The sequence below is a fragment of the Balaenoptera physalus genome (genome assembly GCF_965194825.1).
Source record: "Balaenoptera physalus genome assembly, chromosome: 1".
NCBI classification, from domain to species: Eukaryota; Metazoa; Chordata; class Mammalia; order Artiodactyla; family Balaenopteridae; genus Balaenoptera; species Balaenoptera physalus.
The window spans coordinates 97,953,611-97,973,435 of NC_138882.1; the positions used below are offsets into that span (position 1 = coordinate 97,953,611).

A 19,825-nucleotide genomic window follows, 5' to 3' on the forward strand; every position below is an offset into this window, starting at 1 on the left:
CATTGCAGCTTGTGAGAGATTTATAGGGCTCCCCTTGCCTCCCTGGCGACTCTGCAGAGGAATTAAATGGAGGGAAAACCTGTGCGTGCGTGCGCGCGCTGAGGGAAGGGAAGGACCAAGACATAATTCAGAGGGATTCAGAAGGGTCAGTCTCTCGGGGAAAACCTCTGCAAGACAGTCTCTGCTTTTGATTCCTAAAGCATCACCTTCCTGTTCCCCAGGGAAGACTTGGAAAGGTGGGAGGTTCTATAGCTGGTCGGGGGCGGGGGGGGGGGGGGTGAGGGTGGGGGGAGGGGAGGGTTGGCCAAGGGAGAGAGACGGGGAAGACTGTTCCAGGCTGAGGGGCAGGTAAGGCCTCCAGGGAGAAGTGTTTCCAAGCTTAGCCCTCCACGTAGGCTCAGCTAAGCATAGGTGGGGAAGCAGGATAGAGTTCCCGCGGAAGGAATAGTCTGAGCAAACCCTCTGGGGTTTAGAGAGTTGTCGCACTTCCAAAACAGCGGGAATACAAGTGCAAGGGGTCCAGGAGCAGAAAGTGGAAAAGCAGAAGACACGAGGACTCGACAACAACATCAGACAGATGAAGGTATGTCTGCTTAATTCAGAGGGCAGTGGGGATTCCTAGAAGGATTTCAACCAAAGGGCAACATGTTTGGACTTGTGTTTCGAAAAAAATCACTCTGACGGCTGTGCAGAAAATGGATCGAAGAACTAGCCTCCTTGGTTGGGCTTCCATTTCTGGAAAACTCCCTGCCTATCCTTAGCCTAGGCCAAGAAGCACATCCCTGGGTCGCTTCCTAGTCTCCTGATGTCCGACGCTCAGCAGCGGCACGGGTGTTGGGGTGAGAATGAGATGCTTCCCCAGCTCTCAGAAGACAAGACACAGTCCAATGAGACAGGCAGGGCTCATCCTGTTTGAGGAAGTCAAAGCATGTTACCAGTGAGTACAGGAGGGTCACAGATTTAGCTGGTGGGTTAACTGGGGGAGGCAGGAGCAAACGCCCAAGGTCTGGGTGAGGGGAGAGGCCTGTCATTCCTGAGAAAACCTGATTTCTGGCTAGACCACACTCTGTCCTCTCATGAGCAGCACCCCTAGCTTTTCTGTGGGGGTCTGGGGAGAGATGCATTGTGAAAGCTGGGTCTATCTAAGACCAGAACTTTCTGTGACGATGGAAATCTTCTCTATCTGTACTGTCCAGTGTGGTAGCCATTAGTTACATGTGGCCGTGGAGCACTTGAAATGGGACCAATACAATGAAAAAACAGATTTCTAAATTTTAATTAATTTTAGTTTTAATTTGAATAGCCCCACATGGTTAATGGCTACCATATTAGCACAGATCTACGATGTGAGATCCTTGTAGACACTTCTACCAGACGCTGAGCACGTGAGAGAATTCTTGTAAGCGAGTCTTGTTTCTTGTGTCCGGGGGCAGTGTGGTAGAACTCAGGGCCTTGAATGCTGGCATAGTCAGACTTAGGGTTTAAATCCTATCTGAGCCACTGTATCGGTCAGGGTAGGCTTACTACTTTAACATACAAACCCAAGGTTCAGTGGCTTAACATAATACAAGTTTTTTTTTTTTTCACTCATTTCATAGACAAATTAAGGCTAGGAAGGCTCTCTACTCCACACAGTCATCCAGAGACCCAAGATCCTTCCCTCTTGTGGCTCCACCCTCCTCTAGGTCCTTAACATTCTCTGCATTCAGCCAGTGGGTGGAGAAAGAAAGAGCGCATGTAGGATTGCTCTGGATGTTTTTTATGGGTCTGACTTATACTACCTTGGCCAGAACTTAGTTACACAGCCAAACCTAACTTCAAGGGATCCTGGGAAATGTAAGGTAGCTATGCCTATGAAAAAGAGGAACTGAATTTGATTAGCATTTAGTCAGTCTCTGCCACAGGTACCTACTAGCTGTGTGACCTTAGGCCTTAGTTTTCTTATCTGTAAGATGAGAGTAAAGTAAGAATTGGTGAAGGCAAAATGAAATAATGCATGTGAAAAATGTTAAATCCAGTTGGGATTCATGGCTATAATTCTTGCCTCTCAGTTTGGGTCTCATTTTAGTTATTGGGCAGCAGCTCTGCTGACACCAAAAAGCTTGCACATGGAAGCATCACTGCAAGGCATTTTATGCATGCTCCTTTCTCCCCAAGGAGCAGGTCAGACTTTGGAGAGAATTCAGTAAGCCCTTGTGCTTGTCAAACCCAAGGACTACCCCTCAGACACAGATGCAAGTACTGGCCAAACGATCTTAGCATCATGGGGGTAGGAGGAAGAGATCTTATCCCCTGGAGAGATGGATTTTGATGGCCATAGGAGGGTGCAATTACTGAAATATTTACAGATGGAACTACATGACATCTGGAATTTGCTCCAAAATTATTAAGGAGTGGTGATGAGTAGGGGTATAGATAAAAAGTGATTAGCCTTGAGTTGGTAATTATCAAAGCTAAGTGGTGGGTTCATGGGGGGTATATTATACAATTCTCTCTTCTTTTGTGTATGTCTGAAATTTGTCATAATGAAGAACATTTTAAGGGCCATGAAGATCCTTCTTTAACAGGCTTTGCAGAGAAATCCAGAAACCTCTTATGACCTTGCAGTATGGGGACAGTAGCTGGACTGTGTTTATTTACTTGTTGACTCATCAAAGCAATTAACAGTTTTGCACCTGGGTCTCCCACAAACCCAATGAGGCAGAAACACCCAGCCCCAGCCTTGAGCTCTGAAGAAGAAATGAACTTGAGCCTGAGTATCATAGATATGCAGAGCTGCAAGGGCTTTGGCACTCATGAACTGTGTCTGTTTACCAAGAAGAGGTTGGTATAAAAAACTGGTATACAGATCCCCTCATCAGAACACTTGCAAAGGCTACAGATTTTATTTTCTAGCTGCAAAATTCAGAAACAGCCCACCTGGTTGCTTAGCAACGGCCAGTTTTATGAATGGTCAGTGATTCTGTGGAGTTGGGAAGCCTCCTGTCCCCCCAAAACATACCCCGTTACTTGGATGGAGCCTCAAATCCCACTCACTCTATTTCATGACCTTGGCTTTCATTATCCTGTTAAAATGTGAATACTGTATCTTGGGACAGGATAGTCACTTACACATTAGTTTAAATGATTTATCAGTTCTTGCTGGTGAGGAGGGAATGGAGAGAAATAGACACTTGAAACTCAAGGCTGAAGAAATGGGGGGCCACAGAATGGAAGGAGGAACCAATAGAAAAAAGTGTCTAGAGACAAATTTCTCTGATTTCACACATTTCCTGGGGTCTTGGTATGAAGAATAACCACATGGAAAGAACTTGAGTGACCTGTCTGAACGTCTTCACAAACAAGCACTGGAGAGAGCTGTGCCTTAGACTTAAAAGCTCTAGTTTCAAACATGTGTAAAGTCAATTACAAGATTATGATAACAGCCAATACTTTACTTATAAATGCATATGAAACATGTTATATGAATTATCGAACTCAATCCTCATGAATGCTGTGAGTCAAGATGATCACTATAATCCATTTTACAGGTGAGGTAACTGAGGATCAGAGAAGTAAAGTAGCTTGCCCAAGGTCACACAGCTTGTAAATTAGAGCCAAGATTTGAAGCCAGATCTATCCTGAGCCCATGTTCTCACCTCCACTGTTGTAGGTTTCCTGATGTGGTTTACACACAATTTTATACTTAAAGTTCAGCAAGCTTTGGTCTTGGCATCTCTTTGAGCCAAGCCTAGGTTTTGGCTATCGGGTTTTTTTTTTAACTTATTTATTTATTTATTGGCTGCGTTGGGTCTTCGCTGCTGTGCACAGAGGCTTTCTCTAGTTGCGGCAAGTGGGGGCTACTCTTCGTTGCAGTGCGCGGGCTTCTCATTGCGGTGGCTTCTCTTGTTGCGGAGCATGGGCTCTAGGCACGCGGGCTTCAGTAGCTGTGGTGCATGGGCTTAGTTGCTCTGCGGCATGCGGTATCTTCCCGGACCAGGGATTGAACCTGTGTCCCCTGCACTGGCAGGCGGATTCTTAACCACTGCACCATCAGGGAAGCCCTGGCTAACGGGTTTTTGACAAACCTTCTCGCCGAGTTTTATGGTGAGCACAGTCACAGCTACAGGCAACCCAGGTACATTTCCAACTGATGGTATCTTGGCTGTTCCCAAGGTGGTGATATTCTAGGGATGTGATTGACATTCTTCCAGAAAGGAAAGAAAAGACTTCCCTAAAAACCAGTCTGGTTCAAGAGCAGAACACTGGCCTGGTCTCTGCGGGCAGCATCGACTGAGGTTCTCTTTGTAGATCCGAAAAGGCCTGAGGAGGGGGGCTTTGGGGCTCTTTTCATCCAGGACCAGTCAAAAATCGAACACCCTCATGCTTTCTCTCTGTCCTCATGACAGTGCTTCAGCTCAATCAGATAGAATCTGGAGACTGAGCAGTTGACAAATTTATCTCATCTTCTCAGTTACACACAATCAAGGGAGCCATGGGAATGAAAGTTAAAATAAATTCCTAATGCAAAGTTCTTGAGCATCTGCAATGTGCCAAGCACTGAGCTAGCACATTCAGAGATGGCTAAGATGTGTTCCTTCCTTAAACAGCTTAAAGTCAGAGAGGGAGGCCACCGTGCAAACAACCAAGGTAATAAGATAATAAGAACTATATTTGAAGTATGCAGGAAGGACTGTGGGAGCCCAAATGGGGAATGCTTAGTTCCTCCTGAGGTGTGGAGCTGAAATTTACCAATACGTCTTATGTGAACTTTGGGCTGGGTATTGAAGGTCTGGGGCTGAGTGGACGTTTGCTAGGAAGACAGTAGGAAATAGGAAGTGGTGGAGGGCATTTATGGAAAACAGTACAGCATGTACAAAGGCACGAGAGCATGAAAAGATGTGATTTGGTCAAGTAGCAGAGAAAAGAGCTGCGTGCTGGAAAGCAAAATGAGTGTGAGCAGAAGAAGGTAAGACCAGAAAGGAAGAGCAAGAGATGACAGGATCAGAACAGGGTTTTTTTAGAGGAAACGATCTTTTGCAGAAGGTTGTAGGGGAGTGGTGAAATGAAGCAGAGGGGTGCCTGTGTACAAGGATGGAGATGCACAGTAGATAGTTAGGGGTCAGGGAGAGCTCAGGAAGCAACGGTCAGCACCTGAATGAGCTTGAAACCATGGGCTCCTGCCAACTCTCCAGGGAAATGGGCAGATGGAGATGCAGAGAAGACGAAGGACAGAACTGTGGGAAACATCAGCACACAAGCAAAAGGAGCCACCAGGGAAGAAGAGAACAGTCCCTGCACCTATGATCTGCACCCTCAGCCTCTACCAAACCTCCTCCAAAATGTCATCAGCAAGAAACTGAACAGATGAGTAGTATTTTTTTCCTTCCAGTGCCTGTGTCCCCTTCTCATATTTGCTTTTCTTCTCCCCTCCCTTCCTCTTCCTTCGCCTAGCATCTCCCTCTGAGGGAGGTCCTGATGAGCAGAAGCCCTCCCCGCCGGGCTATGCCCCACCACGATCTGCCTGGGTTGGAGCTGGTCCCCTGGAAGGAATGACTTGTTGAGCCAACTTTGACGACTTCTCATTTGCCATCACTGGTCTAAGCATCTTGGCTAATGCGATGGCCACCCAGGCAACTGCTGGCCTCCCAAATGGGGTTAGTGCCGCAGGGAGTGAGGCTTCCTCCACTCCCTCAGGAAGGACCAGAAGCATCGATGGTTGTAGGAGTTCAGCCATCAGGCCCACCAGTGTTGACAGTACATCCTGGCCTGGCCAAGCTGTGCAATCTGGGCTGATACCCACAGGTGAAGCCCTGGCATTCTGAGACTGGGCGAAACTCCTCAGCATTTATGCCACCACCACCCACCTCACCTTGGAAAACGAGAGAAAGCCAAGGCATCACCAGCCTTTGGCATTCCTCAGGAAGATTTCACCCTGAAGAAAACTCAGAGGGTACAACCCTAGCCTGGACACACTGAGCCCCTACCCCATACCCAACCTACACAGGACACGATGGAAGAGGCCAACAGAGCCAGGTCAAGGGCGTCCTCTTAGGGCAGACCCTCTATCTGACTGAGGGGGCCACTCTGCTCTCAGAAGAGCAAAAATGCAGCAGTCTGGGGAGTGGCAAGAGGGAGGGTTCAGAGCTTCACGCTAGGTGTGCAGCCTGAGATGCATCAAGCACCTTCAGTTTTCCCATCTATAAAATGGCGATAATATCTACGGTACTGGATTACTGGAGAACTAGCAAGGAGTCCAGAATATGGCGGCTCCTCAACTTAAGGCTGATATGTTAAGCCTGATACAATCCAAGGACTTGCAATGCTGCTTTGGATCCCTTGGACAGACTTCCTATGCTTGGTCCTTTAGAACTCCCCCTCCTGTTAGTGGCTTCCTGAATCCCCAGCTGTGGGACCTTGAGGAAGCCACTTAACCTCTCTGTACCTTGATTAGCTGCTCAGGGACTGAGGCAAAATAAACTCTGATGGCCACTGAGTAAATGCTCATATGCCCAGCTGTGGGAATAAGGGGTAGGAGGCAATGGCAGAATCAAAGCCAGAGGACCCTAAGCCCAAGGGAGACTCAGAATGAAGGGCCGCCCCTACTAAGTCCCTCACTGCAGCTCTGCTTTCATAAAGCCTTGCTTTATATAGTTAGGTAAATAAGGGAGGCTGCATCCTTATGAGTATCTAGGGTACTTACTTACTTCTCCAGCATAAAATTTCCCCCCGGGAAATGCCCCATGGGCTTCTGACATGATCCAGCCCCTTCTTTATTCCCATTCCTGTGGTTCTTCCTCTATTCCTCATCAGAGGTCTCCCTGTTTGGGGCTGGGAGTCAACTACCTCAACCAGGTGAACTTGACCCATCCTGGGCTGTGGCCTGGCATCATTATTATTATATGCACAGAGGTGTGTGTCTTCCTGTGTCTGTGTGTCCGGTCCAGCAGTTCTACCTTCCTCTCCAGGCAGATTTCTTGACACTTCCCGTTGGCACCACTCCTGCCTTAAACAGCAACAACAACCAACAGTTATATTGTACTTCCTACGTTCCGGGCACCGTTCTAAGTGCTTTACCCGTGATAATTATTTATCTTCACCTGACCCTATAATGTAGATAGTACTATTTATTGCTATTTTAGAGATGAGGAAATCAAGGCACAGAGAGGTTAAGTAGCTTCCCCAAGATCACACAGCTAGTAAATAACAGAGGCAGGTTCAAACCCAGGCAGTCTGACTTCAAAGTCTGTGTTTTACCTCCAAGATCCACAGCACCCTGAATATAGAAAGCCGGCAACCCTCAGAGGTGCAGTCCCACCCTCCAAATTCCTGCCTCATCATGGGGCAAATTGGTGAAGTAGTCTAGCCACAAGCAGTGAGGGTAGGAGCAACCCTTATGGACACTCTGAGGCACAGCTTCTAAGACCGAGCCTGAGCGGAGCAGCCCTGGGAAATCCCCGAACAGACACACCAGCCCCGGCAAGTCAGCAAACTTGGAGGCTGCGGACTTGGCATTGGGCTACCTCTTACCCCCACGGTGCACACGGTGACAAGCTCTGCAAATAGCGTCCAGAGCCACGGGACTAAAGAAGAATCCTCATGTGTGCACAGCTTGGAAAGGACACACGCAGAGCACAGTCATCCATAGGAGCACCATCTTTAAATAGAAAAGATAGCCTGAAATACACCCTGAGCTCACGTGCGCGCACTCTCTCTCCCTCTCTCTCCCTCTCTCTCCCTCTCTCTCTCTCTCTCTCTCTCTCTCTCCAACACACACACGGCCAGGGCCAGCAGGTTGACTAAACAAATGCCTTAGCTGTACTGGTGGCAAGGGAAGGAATTCTAGTGCCCTGGCAGCTCCTAACTTTCAGTTCCTATTTAAAATATCTGAATTGGGAGCATCGACAAGCTCCCAAATTAGCTTTTTAAATAGAAGCTGAGAGTTAAAGGAAAAGCGGCCGTGTCATGGGGGAAAAGCAATTGAGAATCCTGGCCAGGCCAGGCCAGAGGCAGAGAGGGGAAAGGCGAGGCCAGGCAGTGCTGGAAAGATGCAATGGAGGGCAGGGAGCCCATGGGAGGGCAGTATCTCCAGGCAGTGGTTCCTTCAGCCGCCAGAGTCAAGGGGCCTCCCTTCTGCCCATCACTTGCTCTCTCTCTTATTTTCCAGGTCACCTGGTTGTGAGAAGAGATGGTAAATAAAAACCACACTGGTCTAGACTAGAAATTTAAGTCTTTCATATTTTCCTTCTAGATCTTCTCAACAGAAAGGAGAGTACAGTCTATAGCTACTTTACTTAAATAATGAGATGTGAGCCTGGGAGGAATGGGGCCAGGTGTGTGTGTTGGGGGAGGGGGAGGGGGGGATTCGGAATCAATGCCCTGTCTTCAAACAGGGCTGACCAGGCACAGGAGAGAGCACAATTGTCCCGTAAGTATACCTCTCTGGAGGAGGACGATGCCCCCAATCTAACTGTTCCTGGAAACCTCCAAGCTTTGGGGCAGACTCAGCCCTTGAGCTACCGGCAAGATGCAAAACAAAGATGGGAATGCACAAGAGTTCAAACCTGGGCAGAAATAAAGTACCGGGTTTTAACTCTCCCAATTTGGACATGGGGGTGGAGGGCTGAAGGAAACTGCCCTTCCGTGGACCTGCCCACCCAGAGTCTGGGGAACTCCCAGGGGTCAGAGCAGTAGTGAGAAAATTAGCTCTTCCCCGAGGGATGGGAGGAGGGAGGTGGGAGCAGTGCCAAGGCCTTCCCTGAATTCTTCCCCTGTCTGCCAGGGAGCGGCACTGTTGTTAATCATTATTACTGTATGCAAATCAGTATGCAAATCCCACACCTCTCCGGGACTCCTGGCAAATGCTAATAGAGCCCACGCCCAGCTCTTGAAGGGCCAGTGTACACCTTTTAGAACGACAAGCTGAAGGGGGTTTTGGGGAGAGTGGGTGAATGAGGGGCTCCGAGTCGCCAGGGGCCCACTGGGGATCAGGCCACAGTGACTCACCCCCACCCCTTAATCTAGAAAAGGGCCAAGGGTTCTCACAAGCCAGAAGCCCCGTTTGGACTCGGAGATGTTCTTTCCCAGCCCCCTTCAAGAACACCCTCCCCTTCACCGCACACTTTGCTTTTCCCTCGGTCTCTGTCTTACACCCAGAACTGTGGTCGCTCAAGCCCTGCGTTCCGGTCCCTGCTGAGGCACAGAGCCGCCTCGCCTCCGGAGCGCCAGGCGATTCCGGGTACCCAGGCCGAGATCTCTGGATTCCGGGCACAGGGAAAGCTGGAGCCACGTGGATTGGCAAGGTTCGCGGGGACTGAACCCTCTGCGCACATTGGCAGAGAGTGTAGGAGTCTGGGCCGTATACCACTCTCTCCGGATGCTCCAGGGCTCCATCCGCCCGGCCCTCTGGGCACGTGCCGACTGCCGGCTCCCCATCCTGGGCCAAGGCATCGGGCAGTGGGAATCCATGGGTTTCGGAGAGGGACCGAGGGACTGGGCGGACTTGGGTTGAGAGTTCACGCTCCCAAGACCAGACTTTTGGGTCTGGGTACTGAGTACACGTGGAAGGATAAGAGGGCAAATCCCTACCTTCGGGTCGTGCCCCTAGCGCTCTGGAAGGAAAGCGGCTCTTACATGGGGCAAGGGCATTGTGTGTCCCCCCGAGACCTCTCCAGCCCCGGCCACGGAGCTCAGAGCCGCGGCGAGCCACGAAGCTGGCGCGGTGTCGGGCTCCACCTCCCCAGGTGGCTGGGCTCGGCCGCAAGCAAGTGCTGGTGTCTCGTGGACAGTCGGTGAGAGACACCCAGCTGGGTCCACACACACCCCACGCGCGCACACACTGGAGCTCCCTTCCACCTCTCCCCGGGTCCCCAGCACACACGCCCCCGAGCTCACACTCACGCCTACTCCCCGCTCCGCCCCCACCCCCAGGCCGCGCTCACCTTGCCACGCTCACCCCCGGCCCACCCTCGCGGGCACACGCGCTCACACCCGCGTCGGCACACTCCACCACCTCCAGGCACACCCTAGGATTCCTCCACTGGCCTGGGGAGACGCACCAGGCTCTGCCTCGTCTCCCTGCCCCCCACCCTCGCTCACGCGCGCGCCCCTCTACACACACACACACACACACACACACACACACACACACACCCTCTCACGGGGAGTCACTCCCCCTAGCACGCCCTCGCCCTGGGCACCCTCCCGCGGCGAGCCTCCGGGTCCTCATCTCTCCCTTCGCTGCCTGGCAACCCCGAGCTCTCGAGCCCGGCCTGGAGCCGCTCGGCCGCCGGGAATCGGTAGGGAGACGAGGGCGCAGCCTCACCGCCTCCCCCGGACTCTCCTCTCCGCCCCGCCCGCGCCGCGCCCCCACCACCTCCCCCTTCGGGAGAGGGACCTCGCCAGGCAGCCGGTGGCCCGCCGGGCTCCTCTCCGCGCGGCGCCAGCAGCGGCGGGGGCAGGGCGCGAGCGAGGGAGCCCGCGAGCCCGCGAGCCCGAGAGCGGAGCGGCGAGGCGGGGAGGGAACGCGCTGCCGAGCCGGGGCTGGAGCGGCGGCGGCGGCGGAGGGAGGGCCCCACGGACAGACAGACGCACGAACGGACCGAGCCAGGGAGGGAGCGAGAGAGACTTCGCCGGCGAGGAGGAGCGGCGCGAGCCGCGGCTGCTGGGCGCTTCCCCGCGCTGCTGGGTGCTCGGCGCCTCCGCGGCCCCCGGCTCCCGGCCTCAGCTTCCTCGCGCGCGCGAGGCGCGGGGTGCGGGGCCCGGGGCTCGCTTCGCCGAAGGTAAGAGGGACGCGACCGAGCCTTCAGGAGCCAGGAAGTGCGAGGAGCGCTGCTCCCACGCCTGTTGCTCCGGCTGCCCACGCGGCACCCTCCCACTCCTGCACCCGGGTGGGTGGGCGCTGGGGCGCCGGAAGGATTGGGGGTGGGGCTGGCGCCGTGGGGGAGCAGGCAGCCGGCCCGGGGGCGTCGGTTCCCTTGGGCTGCGGAGCCACCTCAGGGGCAGCTAGGCGCTGTGAGGTTTGGAGGTGGGGTTGTGAACCTCTGCCCTCCTTCCATTGGCCTGCCTTCCCTCGGGGGTGCCAGAGGCAGCGCCACTGGATCCGGCGGCAGGTGGCGACGGATCGCTCTGTCCCCCGCTCCTTGTGAGGGGAGAAGGAGAGAAATGGCTGAGGGTGGAAGCAGGGAGCAGTTTGGGGCGCTTCAGAAAGTTCTCCAGCCGGGCGATCCGGCGGTGTGCCTACCAGAGGCTGGGGGCTCGCACATCTGGTCCTGTCCGACACCGCTTCCACCCTGCGAGCTCGGGGAAGATCTTTGAGTGACACCGTGGGCCAACGCGGCCCGGGGGAGGCCGTTCCGAAAGACTCACTTTGCGAGATGTTTACACTGGGGATGAGGCGCTGAAGGGACTGGGCAGAGAAGTTACCTGGAATCAACTAAATTCCTGCACTTGCTTAGTGTTGACATTTGAATCGAGTCCAAGGTGTTCTGCTTTTATCCTGGGCAGCCGTGATATGTCAGCAACAGGCTGAGGTTCCGGACCTGGAATCTGATAGCCAAGAGAAGGCTCGGTTGTATTTCTTAGGAGAGGGTGCCTGAACTTTCTCGCGATCCTAGGTACAATGCGATCTATTTAAGACCTGGTTGCTATGTGGTGCATGGTGTATTTTGCATGAATGTACAGTGATGGTTAGGTTTGCGCTTTTTTGTACCATTCCTTCAAGGGAACCTGGATATTTAATGTCTGTAGAAAGGGAGCCTGGGCCAGCACGAATTCAGTGCAAAACATGTGTATCTTTCCCCATGTGGACATGTTGGCACAGGGGTGGGAATAGATGTGTTTATTTTTCCTTGTCTCTACTTGAATGCAATAAAATGCAAGTACACAAGGGACCCCCAGAGGAAGAAAGATTAGTGGCTTGTTCCCTTTCGCTGTTGAAGAGGCTGGAGGAAAAATCAAGAGTTCAGGAAAGTGCCCTGGCCAGCCTAGGAGCAGCAGTGCCAGAGAAGAGGAGCTCTGTGTGTGTCCCAGGCCTGTACCCCAAGATCCCCAGCTTGGAACCCTGTCAGTTTCATGCCTGCTTATGCAAACCCTGTGGGCACAGGAGAATGCCCCCTGAGTTGTCAGGACCTTCTCCTCCCCCAGACTGGCCCTATTCTGGGCTGAGCGATGTGTCGTAAAATTGTGGAAAGTAAAAGTTTCCAGAGCCTCTCTACACCCAGCTCTCTGCCGAGGTCACTGAAGGGCAGACCTTGGTGACATGACATTTTTGTTGCCTTGTGCCTGTGCTCAGGTTAGGTGTCGATCCCCAGGACAGGCTGCCTGGTCACTTTGCCCACGTTTGGCCCTCTACCTCCTCCAGAGAAGTTGGTTAACAGGGCTGCCTTTTTACAGCAGACGAATATGTTTCCCTTTTCCAGGATTTTTTTTTTTTTTTTGCCTGTGTCATTTCAGCACTCACCTGTTTTAAATGTCTCTTCCCCATCCTCCCCCCACCCCGATCTTTCCCACTGTCAAACTCTTCTGCCAAAAACAAAAATAGCTTCAGATTTTTCATTTGTAAGGCGTCCACGTCCTAGTAAAACCTTGGCATTTGAGGCCTGTGCAGTGCCATTGGCTGGAAATGGGGCCGCACTGTTGTGCCTGTTGCAGGAATTCATACCCAGGTCGGCTCCAGGAAGTGTTGGTGCCCATCAGGGGGTGAGCGCTGTGGTGATGGCCTTGGAGAAGCCCTGCTTGAGCCGGGTCATGCCGACAGGGTTTGTGTGGAGGGTATGGCTGGTATGGCCGTAGGCATGGTATCTGGTGGGGACACTTTTCCTCCCGTTCAAAACTCACACACACACACACACACACACATACACACTCACACAGAAAGTAGCAATGGGGTAATTCCTCCCTTTTCGGTACCTTTTACCAGGGGAACAGGGCTCGAAGCTCTGGAGACAGCCTAGCTCTTGCCTGGCCTTCTTTTGGAAGATTGTCCTGGATTAATGCATGGCGTCAAAGTTTGGCCTTGGGACCAGAGGCTTTTATGATAGATAGAGAGGGACTGTTCTTCCTACCCCAGCTCTCAATTATTCATCTGAGAGCAGTTGGTAAAATACCCAGGGCCCTTGGAGAAGAGGAGATTGGCACGGGGTGGAGAGCGTAAGGTGATGGGGCTCAGCTTGGTAGAGGAAGGTGGCAGGCAGTGAGATTTGGGAGTCAGGGTGAAACAGCACTGGGCACCACCCTCTCAGGGTGTACAGCTGAATATCTGGCCCAAGCAGGGTGCTGCAGGGTACCTCTTGGCTCAGTGGTCTCTTACTCTTTGCCACTGGAACCCCTCAAGTTCCTGCCTTTCTGAGCTCCATTCTGGGATAAAGCAGGAATGTTAATAGTCAGAGGTCCAGGGCCCAGGGTCTGGAGCCTGGCCTTCTTTACCCTCCAGAGGGGTGGCCAGGGGTTCTGTGGATGAACTGGGCCTTTGATTGCCTTGAGTTCTAAGCAATGCAGGTTGTGTGCCCTTTTCTGGGCACTAGCCTCATCAGGCATTCCCAGAACTGCCCTCTAAAAGGAGGCTCAGACTAACTCTGTCCCCACAGCAACAAACCCAGATGCTCTACTCCCTGCTTTGCAGGGGCGACTGCTATGGAGAGGTCTCAGCGAGACCTGAGCTACAGGCTTGATGTCCTGGATCCAGTAGAATCAAGGATTATTTGAGCTAAAGATCTCCTTGTCACTTTCTTGTCCAGTTATCACATTTGACAGATGAGGGTTGTGAGGCCCGGAGGGTAATGGTGGCTTGCTTCCACAAGTTCAGGAGAGAATTGGAACTGGAGTGCAGGGCATCCAGACCCCATGCTTTCTGCTGCCTGAGGGTGAGGGGAGTATACACCCTGCTCTCTTCCATGGGGACATCAGTATCTGACTAGGTCAAGAAAGCCATGTGGCAGTGAGCTGATCGGTGGCCTATTGGAAAATCGTCAACTCCCATATACATGGAGCACAGTCACCTTGAAGGAGTCTCAGCTCCTTTTCTGAAACTTGTCAGCATAAATGCCCCTGTCATAGGATTTTTGTGGGATTAATTAACTGTTGCTGTAAAAGTGCTTAAACCAGTGCCCACTGCACGGTCAGTGATCAGTAAATGTTGGCTAAATCTGAATTGGAATTATCTTGTCACCAATGTTTAAATTGTAGGCTTGCTTCCCAAACTTCCCTTGCTCCTTAGGAAAGCTAGCTAAGTGTGTGCTTGGGGACTACAAATTCTCCTAGTAACCTAAAGGAAGTACAGGGAGCTATAAGGGTAAATTTCTTGAAGAAAGATATAAAATGCACAGGATGTGTTCCCGAGTCTTCTATCAGCAGCATCAGTGGCATGCGGATTACTCACTGCCGTGGATGAATGATCCCCCTGTTCTTTCCTCAGTTCCCGTAATCAAGAACTCATCAGGCCTGCGCTGTTTTACTCTTCTCTGAGTGGTGACATTTAGAGGAATGTCATTGTCATTCCTGATGCCTACTGTGACACCTGAATCAACCTCCCTTTATGAGGAAACAGAGGGACCTGTGAATATGCTCCTTAGCACGAAGAGGGGGAAACTGAGGCAGAGATTGGCTCCTTGGGAAAACTCCACTGAGAGCCACAGGAAGTCAGAGGCACTTAAATTGGGTTCATTTTATTCAGATCTATCTTCAGAGTTTACTGAGTGTTTGCAGAGAGAATGCCCACCCTTGAAAACCCCTGATAGGCACGGCATGGAGTAAAATCGATGGACTGCAAATGACATCTATATAATCTGGGTTCCCACCTACCATCAGTAGGTTGAGCACTGACTACACTACCTCCTGAGTTGTCATGTAAATGTTGAGGTATCATGGGCTTTACCCTTAAGGAGCTTAGTGTGGGATGGGGAAAGCAGAGAAGAGACATGGCTATACCCTCAAACTCCACGTTGAAACTGCCTGGGTTTAAATCTCTCTGCCTAATTATTACATCCTTTAGCCAGTTATACCTCCTCATACTTCATCTTCCTCACCTGCAAAATGGGGACAACAGTGGTGTCTGCCCCCTAGGGGTGTTGGTGGGGTGGATTGAGGTGGTCCATGTAAGCATGCAGTACTGTGCTGGCTGGCAGTCAGCCCTCAGTAAACATCAGCTACTGTTCTTCTTACAGGAAGACCTTGAGAAGCAGTGTAGCACAGCACCTCAGGGCATGTGGCGTGGGGTCAGACTGCCTGGGGTGGGATCCCCATTCTGCCCCTTTCCAGCTGGCAGACTGCTGAATTTCAGGCTTCTTCCTGGGGTTGCGGTGAGGATTACATGAGATGATCCACAGGAGACAGTGCAGTGCCTGGCATAGAGTCAGTGCTCAATTATTGTTGGCCATGATGATTAATAAGACACTCAGAGAGTGTCTGTAATCCAGGCGAGAGGGTGATAGGTGCTAGGGAAGAGGGGCAAACAAAGTGCCGAGAGCCCAAAGGAGGAGAGAATTTCAGAGTGGGGAGAGGAAGGCGCATCACAGAGAGAGTGAGGCACACGTGGTATTCTAACAGGAGAGCTGGGTGAAGGGGAAGGATATTCCCAACGGAAAGGAAGAGTGCCCACAGACAGAACGCACAAGGGCTGCACATGAGCCCGTCTGTGGTCTAGGATGGGTGCGTGGGACACGGGGCTGGAATGATAAACCAGGATCCGTTTATGGAAATGCCAGAATGCCGCCAAAGAGTTCGGACTTGATTTTGTAGGCTGTGGGGAAATCTTGCTTAACGAGATTACCCTGAGCAGAATGGATTTACTGGGAACAGGAGAAACAGGGTCGGGGAGGGGGGGAGATGAGAGACAAGCAGGCCAGTGGGAAGGAGGCCTGAAGGAAGTGAGGCCTTAATGAGGGCAGTAGAGCTCCTGTCTCATTATGTGGCACCTCTTTGGGTGGAGCGGTGAAGAAGATGGCCAAGGCGACAGGCCCGGGGTTAGGGATGCTGTGAACAAAAGGTGGAGAGCAGCTTTTTTGCAGGGAGGGAGACTCAGCTGACACCTGTCCAGTTTCAGAGGCATCCAGGTGGGAAAGTCCGTGGTGGCTCAGGAATGAGAGGGGGTAGAGATCTGGAAAACCTAGAAGAGTTGGGAGTCAGGAGAAGCAAGCAGAGTTACAAGGAAAGATGAAGATCAAATCCCATTACAAGACTCACCCTCTGCCTCATTTCTTTAAACCAGCTGAATTCCAGAGGGTCCAAATAATTCTGAGTCTGGATTGGTTCTGTGTGATCAGTTTAGGATTTGAGAAAATGAGTGTCAACCCCGAACAATTTCCTGTTGCTGTTACGCGTGTTTCTGTGTCACCACATGTCTCCCCACAGATGGTATACATTTGGGATTGCAGAGTCATTTCACTATCATCTTTAAAAAGCCAGATTTGGGAAGGTAAATCTGTTTCCCAAAGCCAAATATAATTCTCCGCGCCACTGTTCCCTCCATCCACGCAGGTGATGGGGAAGTGTGTACTCAGCGTGGCTCAGAGAGCAGTGAGTGAAGGGCCGAGGTGGCCCAGCCCTGGGGGAATCTCTGAGGGTGGAGAGAGGCCAGGTGAAAGAGGCTGGCTTGGGAAAGAGTATTGTTATATAACCCGAGGGAGTTATGGATGGTGGGCAGATGGAGACGGGAGGCGAGGAGTCTGGAGATGGCAATAAGCGTGGATCAGCTTCCTCTGGGAGGGAGAGGGACAATGCATGGAAGGCAGGTGAACCAAGAATCCAAGAGTCCTTTGCAAGGTGGGGGAGGAACCCCGGCTTCACAGCTTCTGCCACATCTTTCTATTATGGCTCTGAGGGCGTGATTAGACACGAGGTTGCTGGATGTCCCAGAGTAGCCCTCCACCAGAGTCAGCCTTCTCCATGGGACTCGGGGACAGAACTCCACCAAATCCTGGGTCTACTGTGGTCACCTGCCATCTCAGAGAATTGTCCAGACCTGGGCAGCCCCAGCCTCCTCACCCATGAAGAGTGGAAAGAATGTGTTTACCTGATCTCCCTCATCCACATGCCATTCCTGATTACCCTAGTGGGTGAAGAGAGAAATAAAAATTAGCATGTTTATCCCACTTTTAAATTCATTTAATGAGAACTCATTTACCCTCTCCCAATTTAAATTCGTAATAATGCCATAACCTTTCGGAGCTGATTATTACCCACGTCTTCCCAGATCTTTCTGCTAAAGACGCTTTCCCTCCAAATGCTCCTGAGCCCTCTTGGAACTTGACAGTTTGTCAGGCAGTCAACAAATTCTGGTGATCCCACACTGCTGCACGGCCCGGTGGGTGCTAAGTGCTCTCCCGGCGAAGGGAGGGGAAAGAATCAAGTCCCCTCTCTTTGGTGGTGACTTCAGTTCCATTAATTTGCCTTCCAGACTTTTGCTCTTTCACTTACCGATGACCCTTCCCTGTGTCTCATTTCCCACCGGGGGGCCAATCAGGGACTCACTGGTTCTCCGCTCTCTCTTCCTGTCTCCAGGGGTCGCTGAACTAACTCTCAAGCTGGTGTGCGGGGTGGCGGAGCAGTGGCCGCCCAAGAGCTGGAGTCACCATGGCGGCCGGAGTCGCAGCCTGGCTGCCTTTCGCGCGGGCTGCGGCCATTGGGTGGATGCCGGTGGCCAACTGCCCCATGCCCCTCGCCCCCGCAGACAAGAACAAGCGGCAGGATGAACTGATCGTCCTCAACGTGAGCGGGCGGAGGTTCCAGACGTGGCGGACCACGCTGGAGCGCTACCCGGACACACTGCTGGGCAGCACGGAGAAGGAGTTCTTCTTCAACGAGGACACCAAGGAGTACTTCTTCGACCGGGACCCAGAAGTGTTCCGCTGCGTCCTCAACTTCTACCGCACAGGCAAGCTGCACTACCCGCGCTACGAGTGCATCTCCGCCTACGACGACGAGCTGGCTTTCTATGGCATCCTGCCCGAGATCATTGGCGACTGCTGTTACGAGGAGTACAAGGACCGCAAGAGGGAGAACGCCGAGCGGCTCATGGACGACAACGACTCGGAGAACAACCAGGAGTCCATGCCCTCCCTCAGCTTCCGCCAGACCATGTGGCGGGCCTTCGAGAACCCGCACACCAGCACGCTGGCCTTGGTCTTCTACTACGTGACTGGCTTCTTCATTGCCGTGTCGGTCATCACCAACGTGGTGGAGACGGTGCCGTGTGGCACGGTGCCGGGGAGCAAGGAGCTGCCGTGTGGCGAGCGCTACTCGGTGGCTTTCTTTTGTCTGGACACCGCCTGCGTCATGATCTTCACGGTGGAGTACCTCCTCCGGCTGTTCGCGGCGCCCAGCCGCTACCGCTTCATCCGCAGCGTGATGAGTATCATCGACGTGGTGGCCATCATGCCCTACTACATCGGCCTGGTAATGACCAACAATGAGGACGTGTCGGGCGCCTTCGTCACGCTTCGGGTCTTCCGCGTCTTCAGGATCTTCAAGTTCTCCCGCCACTCCCAGGGCTTGCGGATCCTGGGCTACACCCTGAAGAGCTGTGCCTCTGAGCTCGGCTTCCTCCTCTTCTCCCTCACCATGGCCATCATCATCTTTGCCACTGTGATGTTTTATGCTGAGAAGGGCTCCTCCGCCAGCAAGTTCACGAGCATCCCGGCCTCTTTTTGGTACACCATCGTCACCATGACCACACTGGGGTAAGTCCTGCTCTGTTGGACTGGAGAAGGGCGGAGGTTGGATTGACGATGACGCTTTGGATGGTATCAGGATTGGGCAGAGGAGGATGGAGTCGCTTCTCCAAGTTGTAGGAGCAAGGGAAGCCCCTCATCAGAAAAGGAAGGCACATGAATGATTTGCTTGGGGAGGACAGAAGTCTCGGAATTGAGTTTTCTTTTGGGGGGGGGGCATGTATTTTACAAAACACGGAAAATTAAATCACCATTTATTTTTTTCAGCCATGCCTTCTGTGTATGTGTGTGTGGTGAGGGAGAGGTGAGTGGTGATTGCTGCATGCTTATATGCATCTGTGCTTGAAAGGGCTGCCTTGAGGAGAAAAACAGCGTAGCAGGAAGGAAGAAGACAGTGAGAAGTTCAGCGAGTGTTGTCAGGAGGGTACAGATTTCCATTAGCAGAAGACACCTAGAACACTCTTTTTGGATCCTTCCTGCATTTCTCCTTTGTCGTGTATTTGCAGGCTGTTTTCTCTTTTGCCTTACTTTTCTTCTCTGCTGCCACAGATGCTCAAGGGTTCAGTAGCTCTGAACAGACTTTCTCTAAGGGACTCTGAACTTGGGTTTTCTGCAAAGTGGGGCACCTGATTTGTTTTTTCTCACTGAAGGAACAGCAGTCTTGCTTTTTCAGCCTGACTTTGTGATGGAATGATGCGGCCTTCCTGGGCGATTGTGAGATGTTCTGAATGGATCATGTGGTCAGACACAGTGGCAGCAATATCATCAGAGAGAGGGAGAGGCGCTCAGCGAGGTCACAGGTGACTCTGTCTCTTCCATCTCCCCGAGGTCCCCTCTGCAGCTGAGGTCACCAAAATGTATTTGCGGTACTGGGATGTGAAGATTTCCATCAGAGGATGGGGGGTGAGGAAGCAGATTACAATCTTCACCCTAACAGGATTAGGGCCAATGAAGGCAGCTTTACGGAGACGTGTATTTCTTAGGGGTTGCTGCTTCAGCCATTGCAACTCGTTGAGGCTAATGCAGAATCCCTTCACGATTCATATGCTGGGTCTATATTTGCTTAGGCCAGGAAGCGTTATATTGCTGATGGAGAATTCATGAAGCTTTTTATTTGGTGTTTGACAGTTCGGTTCGTGGCGTTCTGGTGATTCAATTTTTTTTTTTCCTGGCTGAAACCC

The 19,825-nt window shown here is 52.1% G+C and overlaps 2 protein-coding genes across 4 annotated transcripts in view; one reads left to right on the forward strand and one right to left on the reverse strand.

Moving 5' to 3' along the window:
• Positions 1–891: 891 nt before the first annotated feature.
• Positions 892–11,243, reverse strand: LOC309640191 (uncharacterized protein; the record flags this gene model as incomplete). Its single annotated transcript, XM_082418661.1, has 4 exons — positions 892–6,985; positions 7,510–9,915; positions 10,223–10,960; positions 11,222–11,243. 3 exons carry the CDS (start codon positions 11,241–11,243, stop codon positions 8,801–8,803), a joined length of 1,875 nt encoding a protein of 624 aa, XP_082274787.1. The 3' UTR covers positions 892–6,985; positions 7,510–8,800.
• Positions 9,965–19,825, forward strand: part of KCND3 (potassium voltage-gated channel subfamily D member 3) — a 229,299-nt gene continuing 219,438 nt past the window's right edge. The window contains exons 1-2 of one of the 3 annotated variants that reach the window (XM_082431667.1): positions 9,965–10,760; positions 17,476–18,653. In XM_082431667.1, coding sequence (XP_082287793.1) covers positions 17,548–18,653 — 1,106 coding nt within the window. In that variant the 5' untranslated portion in view covers positions 9,965–10,760; positions 17,476–17,547. Of the gene's footprint in view, positions 10,761–10,882; positions 11,595–17,475; positions 18,654–19,825 lie in introns of those variants that run through there. The other 2 variants (XM_082431665.1, XM_082431666.1) reach the window with 2 other exon arrangements.